Source organism: Oratosquilla oratoria, chromosome 20 (genome assembly GCF_046742065.1).
Source record: "Oratosquilla oratoria isolate Oo_2021 chromosome 20, ASM4674206v1, whole genome shotgun sequence".
Classification (NCBI taxonomy): Eukaryota; Metazoa; Arthropoda; class Malacostraca; order Stomatopoda; family Squillidae; genus Oratosquilla; species Oratosquilla oratoria.
In genome coordinates, this window is record NC_134796.1 from 47,670,654 (window position 1) to 47,680,653 (window position 10,000).

The following is a 10,000-nucleotide window of genomic DNA, read 5'->3' on the forward strand; positions in this document are numbered from 1 at the left end:
CGTTGTAAACCAAATTCGACGAAAATGTAAGCTCAATAAAAAGATAAAAACAAAAATATGGAGAAGACTAGTTAGTTTATAATGTTGCACGTATCTAATGTATTATTTCATTTAGGTAGGAATTTTATTATTGACCTTTAAATAGTTCTAATTTTGAATTGGCAAATGGTAGCTGTGGCTACCAACCTGATCTCGCCTGATCTCGCCTGATGACATGCTATGATCGATTACAACGGCAGTGACATTTACAGGTCATACAGTATTCTTCAATATTAGGCTGGAATGGACTGTATGTTACACATGCTCACACGTACACACACACACACACACACACACACACACACACACACACACACACACACACACACACAAGCACGCACTCACACACGTTGCGCTGCTAGTCGTTACTCCAACTCGTGGGCGGGAAGTTGTGTGTGTGTGTGCGCGTGTAAGGTCACAGCATTACTCATAGATCGGTTATATATGAGCTCTGAGCTCTCATTCGGGAGGGTAAAAGCTGTCGATCACGAGTCCAACACGTGATCCAAGACCATGGTGAATCACACACACACACACACACACACACACACACACACACACACACACACACACACACACACACACACACACACACACACACACACACACAAGTACGCACGCACACACGTTGCGCTGTTAGTCGTTACTCCAACTCGTGGGCGGTAAGTTGGGTGTGCGTGTGTGTGTGTGCGCGTGTAAGGTCACAGCATTACTCATAGATCGGTTATATATGAGCTCTGAGCTCTTATTCGGGATTGGTAAAAGCTGTCGATCACGAGTCCAACACGTGATCCAAGACCATGGTGAATCACACACACACACACACACACACACACACACACACACACACACACACACACACACACACACACACACACACACACACACACACAGAGAGAGAGAGAGAGAGAGAGAGAGAGAGAGAGAGAGAGAGAGAGAGAGAGACATGATTCGTGATGACCAAAAACGCTTTTGTGCCTCAGGGCTACTATATTCCAGTGTTTCGTACTTATCAGGTCATCCTCGGAGAATGAGTTATAAAAAAGACAATAACGACAGTTTGCACACCTCGCTGCCTTTGGTGCTATCTTAATGACTTCAGGGGAATGCCATCTCCTGAAACCTGGAGGACGACTGTCTCGCATGCAGTTGCTGGCGACAAATCTATTGTTGCATTTTTGCAATTATGTTGTGTTGGCTTCTTGCATGCTGTGCCTTGACGACTCTTGTCTTTCCCTTGTCGAAGCCTTTGTGTGATCTTCGTCTTTTTTTCATTTTTGGGTTCGTTCTCTTATACACGTGGACAATCGAGGAGTCTGAAAGTTGGTGGGTTTTCGTGCTGGACATATGTTCAACAGAACAGGCATATGGTGGACATTTGTTCAACAGGCCAGGCATATGATGGACATTTGTTCAATAGAACAGGCATATGCTGGACATTTGTTCAACAGAACAGGCATATGCTGGACATTTGTTCAATTGGTGAAGCATATGGAGGACATAGGTTCAATAGAATAGTCATATGCTTGACATTTGTTCAACAAGGCAGGCATTTGGAGGACATTTGTTCCATAGTCTTGCGTATGCTGGACATATAGTATGTTCAACAAGTCTTGCGTATGCTGAACATTTGTTCAACAGAGCAGGCATATGCTGGACAGTTGTTCAACATGGCAGGCATATGGAGGGTATATGTTCAACAGGGAAGGCATATGCCGGACATATATTCAACAAGCCTGGCGTATGCTGGACATACTGTATGTTCGACAGGGCAGGCATATGCCGGGCATAAGTTCAACAGGGCAGGCATATGCTGGGCATAAGTTCAACAGAGCAGGCATATGCCGGACATATGTTCAACATTACAGGCATGTGCCGGAGACATGTTCAACAGAACAGGCATATGCTGGACATATGTTCAACAGGGGAGGCATATGCCGGGCATAAGTTCAACAGGGCAGGCATAAGTTCAACAGAGCAGGCATATGCCGGACATATGTTCAACATTACAGGCATGTGCCGGAGACATGTTCAACAGAACAGGCATATGCTGGACATATGTTCAACATTACAGGCATATTCCGGACATATGTTCAACAGAACAGGCATATGCTGGACATATGTTCAACATTACAGGCATGTGCCGGAGACATGTTCAACAGAACAGGCATATGCTGGACATATGTTCAACATTACAGGCATATTCCGGACATATGGTCAACATTACAGGCATATGCCGGACATATGTTCAACATTACAGGCATGTGCCGGAGACATGTTCAACAGAACAGGCATATGCTGGACATATGTTCAACATTACAGGCATATTCCGGACATATGTTCAACTGAGCAAACATATGTCGGACATATGTTCAACAGAGCAAACATATGCCGGACATATGTTCAACATTACAGGCATATGCCGGACATATGTTCAACAGAGCAAACATATGCCGGACATATGTTCAACAGAGCAAACATATGCCGGACATATGTTCAACAGTACAGGCATATGCTGGGCATATGTTCAACATTACTGGCATATGCCGGACATATGTTCAACACAGCAAGCATATACCGGACATTAGTCCAACAGGCGAGGCACATCCTCATTTATCCAAAGTATGAAGCTGGTTTCGGGGATGAAAATGGGTGGGAATGTTTTTGTGCCTTGTCCTTTTTGGCTACCCCCCTGGTAAGGGGAAAAAAAGCCTTGGTATATGTATGTATGTATGTATGTATGTATGAAGCTGGATGTTTGGAACTTGGGCTTTCATTAAATTCTATTTATTTCACTATTGTTCCTCTTTCGCGTTTCATTACTATTTCGCCTACTTGCGTACCTGTGAACACTATCAGCTTAATGTCCGTCTCGTCTAATATTTTTCATAGAGAAAGTTACTTTCGAAAACGAGAATATTCGGACATAAACCATCCGTAGTCAGCCAGGATAAAATCAGTAATTTGCATTTCATCAAATTGGCCTTACCTTATGTTGGAAGTTAAATTCTTTTCTTTCTTTTTCTTTCTTTTTCTTCCTCTTTTCATTCTCTTCCTTTACCGCTTCTTTCTCTTTTTCTTCTTCTTTTACTCCTTTTACTTCTTCTTTTTCTCCTTTTTCTTCTTCTTCTTCTTCTTCTTCTTCTTCTTCTTCTTCTTCTTCTTCTTCTTCTTCTTCTTCTTCTTCTTCTTCTTCTTCTCCTCCTCCTCCTCCTCCTCCTCCTCCTCCTCCTCCCGTTCCTCCTCCTCCTCCTCCTCCTCCTCCTCCTCCTCCTCCTCCTCCTCATTCTTGTTCTTCTGTTCATCAACATTTCCTATACGGCAGAGAAGCCGATTAAGTAATAATAATAATGATAATAATAATAATAATAATAATAGTAAAAATTATAATAATAATGATAAAATAATAAAGATAATAGTAAAAAACAACAACAACAAGACCTGAAGTAAAAGAATGCGAGAAAATGAAAGAGACAATGCAGAAGTGAGGGAAGGGAAATTAATGAGAATCTAGAAATGATAAAAAAATGAAAATGAAAATGGTAAAATTTTTAAGAGTAGATTGTGAAAACAATAGAAATTGTGAAAAAAGGTCCAACCAGAGATGAATTCGAAGAGATTAAATGGTATTTTCTTATCTTGTTATCTGACAACCTCAAGGTATTATCTTCAGTCACACGTCGATTATGACATACGTCAGCAATTCCTTCCCTGCGGACATATGTCTTAAGCTGAAAAAAATCGTCCTATATACACCATAATAAAACCCTTAATGTATGTTACCAAAGTAAACACTGCTGTGTTTTCTTGTAAGCAATATCCAGCGCTTCTATCTCTAGAGACATTTGCGCATCGAAAAAGTCCTGTTGTCCAAATAGTAAGGATAGTATTCGAGGAGGATAGTAACAGAACGGAGGGACAGTAGTAGTATAAAAAAATGGTCAACATTTTTTTCCATTTTTTCCTTGAGTGAAGATTAATCTCTAGTTAGGAATGAATAATGTGTGTTGTGTCTATAGTGCTGCCACTCAAGGTCCTGAAATACCGAACCCATAAAACATTCAGAAGGGAAGAGTGAAGTGTTTAGTTAAGTTAGACACTCGTAGATGCCTGAGCGTTCTAGCGGGCCCTACATGATCAATATTATTGTACAATATTCCGTATTGTACAATATTACTGACGGTTTAGGAATGGTATTGAAGAATGAAGATATGAAATGTACATGCCAGACACGTGTGCCTCTTCAATACCAACCCTACACCGTCTGTAATATTGCACAATATGGAATATTGCGCAATAATATTGATCTACCCCCAGAAAGGAAATGTTATACACACGGTTGTTGAAAGGTTATCACATACCATGCATACTTTCAAGTATGTGATGAAACAGTGTTTTTCTTTAGGATATTTCAAATATATATTCACATAGATCACACATAAAGAACGCTGTCTATATAATTTTAGGCATTTTATCTATACGTGAGATAAAATAGTACTCTTTCTTTTAAAGTTTGTTTAAAGTTCATATTGCATACTTAGCATCGCATAGCAAGAGAAAATTTTAATCGAAATAAATTAATTTTGTGACTGCATTCGATTTTACATTGATAAATTTCCAATATTTCAGTTATTAAACATACTTTTCACACACCTTCAACAAACGTTTGCTAAAAGTACACAGCCATTGATTTCTACGGGAGGGGGGGTAGAGCCTGCTTAAAACTAAAATATTATGGTATTAACCAGAATGGAAAGCCTCAAGTACTTTAGTATGAGAGGGTTAACTCCTTCTCTTCCAGTATGTCAAGGCTGTTAATGACACCCCTACGGATCAGAGTTACGGATACTTTTATAGTTGGAGGTTTGTCTCCACCCAAAAAAAGAATGCTGATCACTTTTTGATTTGTAGCGTCCTCCGTTCCGCTTCCCTCGTTAGATCTTTCCTGCTGTACTTCTTCCGTGCAATATTGTCCCTCAAAGTAGACAGGCTGATGCCCCACATCCTGAAAATAAACGAATAAATATGAATAGATAAATAGATAAATTAATAAGTAAAACCGGATGTCATCTGTTTTTAAGTTCCGGTTACTTTGCAGAGTAGATTACTAGCTTCTCTGACGACACTCTTAGTAGACATTATCAACGTCGAAATGTTCCTGAGTGTCCGGTTACAGAAGATGGTAAACATAAAAAAAATTAAAGAAACAAGAGTCATAAGGAAGTCACCATTGACACCCCAAGTTGCTGTACCCAGTTCCACCCCTCTCAGTCTAATTAGATTTGTCTCCCCCCCTTTACCCCCCCCCCCCCGCCCGCCTGCTGGAAAGGAACAGTATCGAATAAGTTCGTTCTTTCCACCTTGCCCCCTCACAGTCTCCATCCTCCCCGTCCCCCTTTCCCTCTCCCGCGCACGTAGACAAAGTGAGTCCGTGTGTATGTCAACTACCGAGTCTGCACGCGCCGCATGCACACTTCCCCCCCCTTCCCCCCTTCCCCCCTTCCCCCCTCCCCCCTTCCCCCGCCCCCCCTCCCCCTTCCCCCCCACGCCCAGTCACGTCCCGATCTTGTAACTAAGTTCCTCTCTGAGCAAACATCATCAAAAAAGAAAACGCAATGAAAGGAGGGAAGGAGGAGGAAGAGGAAGAGGAAGAAGAGGAATACGAGGAAGTAGAAGAAGAGGCGAAAGAGGAGAAGGTCGAGTGAAAAAGAAGAAAGAGAATAGAGGGAAGGGGGGAAAGGTGTTGGAAAAGAAAACAGAAAAATAGAAAAAAAAACAGAAAAAAGAAGCAAAAACAAGGAAGTAGAGAGGGAAAAGAGGAGGAAAAATAAGGAGAATAGGGGGAGGAAGGGGAGGGGGAGAAGGAAGAGATAAGTGAATGAAGGATGAAGAGGAGAAGTAGGAGGAGTAAATAGATGGTAGAAGATAGAGATGGAGTAGGAGATGGAGGAGTAAAATATATACATGTATGTAAATTCAGCAGGATGCGAAAAGGCACGCAGACTGAATCGAATGATTTCGCCTCAGACGACAAATATCTAATATCAGAATGTAAAAATTAAAAAAAGTATGGAAGCTCTCGACCTCTAAAAATATAATAAAATAAATAAAAAATAAAATAGAATAAAATAAAATAAAATAAAAGTATAAAATAATAAAATAAAATAAAATAAATAATTTAATATGAGTCTAGGGTCGCAATTACCCAAAATGAATATTTCATTATTGAATGACCCTTAATATTTTTTACAATATTTTCTATGCAGTCAATAAATTACGGACTCGAACAACACCAATAAAGAGTAGAATTACTTGGCATTCTTATATGACTGAAACCTAATCTCTACTTAAGGATGAATTGTGATTACTTTTAAATTCTGTTCTCCATCTCTCTCTCTCTCTCTCTCTCTCTCTCTCTCTCTCTCTCTCTCTTTCTCTTTCTCTTTTTTCTGTCTTCCTTAAACCTCTCCTATATCACCTGCATGGTTATGCTTTCCCTAAAGATAGAAGCACTGGTTATCATGCAGATTTTTGTGGAATGACACTTCGGGTTGTCAAATGCACTTAAGTACTGCAGAACGAAATTCTGTCTTAATCTGAATAAGATTTCCCAGCGTTAGCCAAAGTAACGTATGTGAGTTGTGATTTGGTACCGAGAGAAGGCATAGGCATTCCGCCAAATCATGCGGTATCTCCCTCTATGATCCACCATGGCCTTGGACCACGTGCTGGACTCGTGATCGACAGCTATTTCCCTCTCGGAAGAGAGCTCAGAGCTCATATATGACCGATCTATGGGTAATGCTGTGGCCTTACACACACACACACGCACCCAACTCCCAGCCCACGAGAGTTGGAGTAACGACTCGCAGCGCAGCGATAGTGAAATTAGTTCAGCCCTGGGTGGAATTCGAACCCGGATCGCCGTAGTGGCGGCCGGGAACTCTACCAACTGCGCCATCGTGTCGTGTCGTGTATGTGCGTGTGTGTGTGTGTTCGTATACGAATACCTTAATTTTCACGTGTGTGTATGTTTAGCTGAGGACAAACGTTTGGACTTAGTGCCAGAGATATGTAAAAAAGGAGTCTCTGTGTTGAAGGAATTAAGGTCGCACTTTAAAAATTCTCATGTCTAAAGCTTTTTTTCATTGGAATAGAATAGACTTAGTAACCATATGAGGAGAACTAAAACTATTGATTGTTTTAAGAGAAGGCTTGATAACTTTTTGAATGTAGATGATAGATGGTAATGGACATAGAACTGCCTAGTATAGGCCTTATGGTCTCTTGCTGTCTTCTCTGTTCTTATGTTATTATGTTCTAAAGTAGAAGCTGACCTCGTTTTCAAGTTAAGAATGTTTGACTTGTTGGTTTATCTTGTTTGCTACTGTATGCCAAAGAATTAATGAACCGATTTGGGTGATTTTTATTTATTTATTCATCTATTTATCTATCAATTTATTTTTAATGAGGTATAGCTTCGTTAACACATAAGTAAATTTCTTGGTGATTCTGATCACGATCCAGATTTGGGAATTTTTACACAAACCTTGGCAAGTTACAACCCCAAGACTTCTTTTTTTTCATATGTCTGGCGGAGGTTTCCGATTTCCTAGGACTTTTTTGATTTATACAGTAAATGCGAAAACCTGCTACCATGCCACCCCCCAACGCCCACTCTTCTGAGCTCTTCTCTCCTCAGCTTAGGTGGGCGGCTTGCTGACCAACACGGGCCATAGTGTGGAGTGGCGAGTGAGCCAAGGGTCCGGCATGCAGGCCATCAACGTGACAGGGGGGCCTCTGTCCTACGTTTACACGGTCAGTCACGCCCGGCTCCACTTTGGCGAGAGCAACCAGCAGGGCTCAGAGCATCTCCTCGACAACCGAGCTTTTCCTGCAGAGGTAAGAGTCTTCTGAATTTAGCCTTTAGTGACCAGACGAAATCGTCTGACGCTAGCAAAAATAAATAGAAAAATTGGATTAATATGTGAATGAATTAATAAACAAATAAATTTGATCAATACATTAATAAATAGATAAATGAATGTATAGATAAATAGATAAACAGATAGAAATAGTACCACATGGTTTTTAGTTGGTGAGTTCACTTATTTTGTTATGTAATTAGTAATAAGCCACGAAGGGTTCCTACGAGGTACATTCAGATGCAAAAATCTTGAGAAACGCTATGATCTCCATTGAATAAATATTGTTTTTTGTTGCTGAAGAACATTCTGCAGATTTTATACAGGCTTCGTTCGTCAATGATTTTTACAGACTTGGCTGCTTTCTAGCTCCCTGAGTGTGTGTGTGTGTACATGTGCATTAAATATGAACGTATGCATTTTCACGGATGTGAATATCATAGGTGGTTGGATGGATAGATCTATACCTAGAATGGAAAAAATGCTTAAGTGGTGGAGATTCAGACAATCCAGAATACTGCTGAATCAACGCCAGACCTCAACATCGTGAATAATAGATTCATTAAAGAAGTGGAACCAGTGATGAACAATATAATTCCTTTAATTGCAATGTGCCCTGAGAAATGGCTGCTTCCTGCCTGATGTAATTGCCGAGTATTTCATGTGTGTTATGAGAATCTAATTCATTCGAGATGGTTTGCTTTATAACGGACAATTTGACTAAGATTTTTCGTCATGGTATTCACAAAGTCTCTCATTTGTGTTTCATAAGACAGGTATTACTTTTGTTCATATTAGGAATGTTGTGGAGTGTTTTCAATTGGGCTTTTCCAAAATGGCAGTTTATTAAATTGTTTTTCGTTCTTATGAATATGAGGATATGTGCAACACAGAAATATTCAAGTATGAGCGAAGTCAAGGCTATTTTGTTCGTAGTATTTCTTCCTTACATTTGGGTAAATGTTTGTACATAGTGTTGTATAAGGGAGCAATGCTTAAGACGAGCAAAAAGTGGAGTAATTGGAGAGAGAGAGAAAAAAAAACAGTAGTGAAGGAAGTGATATAATGGTTACAGAGCATAGATTAATGTATATTAGAAATTAGATTTTTAAAGCTTAAGTTAATAGTACTTTCAAAGCATCAGAGAAAGCAAAGGATGAAAATCAATGTAAATGAAATGTTACCTCCGCTGTTAACATTCAATTTTAACATTCTTTGATTCACTACCTCGTCCCTCGTTCACTCGTGGTAGTAGCTTGTCCCCTTGTTCACTTGTAGTAGTAACTCGTCTTCTCGTTCACTAGTATGTGTCCTAGACAAAAGTGAAAAAAGTGTGTGTGAAACATATGTGATGACAGTGGAAATGCAACAACGAAAATAAACTAGAAACTCTAGAAGTGATTATAGAAACAGGATCTGAATATAGAGTTAGAAGCACATCAAGGAATGCTAGAATTGAGTGTTAACAACGGAGGTAAAACAGTAGAAAGTAGGTTGAATAGATACTGAAACAAAATCAACCTTTAACCATAACGTAATCACACGTCTAATTTTTACGGTTAGATAAAGTTGATTGATGGTACAGTATGTCTTTGATGGAACGCTTGAAAGCCTGTTAGTGAAACATTTTTTCCAACATTCAGGGGACCAAGCATCTAAGCTGACTCTCTCCCCTTTTATCTTTAATTGGAGAATTATTCCAAGTTTCTTAATTTCTTCTCCGTATATCCATTTCTCTGTTCGCTTTTTGTTTTAAACTTCGTTATCGTTTACTTTTTCTCCTCTGAGCCTCGGGCGGTACTCTTGGTGTCCTTTTTTGTGTGTGTGTGGGAGTTCTTCAATATAACATTCCGTATTTCATATCCAAGGGACTTACGTTCTTTGCTTCCTTCCTTCTATTGCTTTTGGATTTTTTTCTCAGCTCCTTCCCTTTGGTCCCGTCTTATCCCATTTTTTCCTGCCTGTCATTCTCATCTGCTGGCTTGTTTGTTTCAACGAGTTTCTCCTTTTAATTGACTAATTCCCGCCTCCGTTCT

At 39.9% G+C, this 10,000-nt stretch overlaps 1 protein-coding gene across 1 annotated transcript in view; it reads left to right on the plus strand.

Moving 5' to 3' along the window:
* Nucleotides 1-10,000, plus strand: part of LOC143036296 (carbonic anhydrase-related protein 10-like) — a 163,073-nt gene that overhangs the window by 36,706 nt on the left and 116,367 nt on the right. The window contains exon 4 of the mRNA XM_076203545.1: nucleotides 7,747-7,941. Coding sequence (XP_076059660.1) covers nucleotides 7,747-7,941 — 195 coding nt within the window. The remainder of the gene's footprint in view (nucleotides 1-7,746; nucleotides 7,942-10,000) is intronic.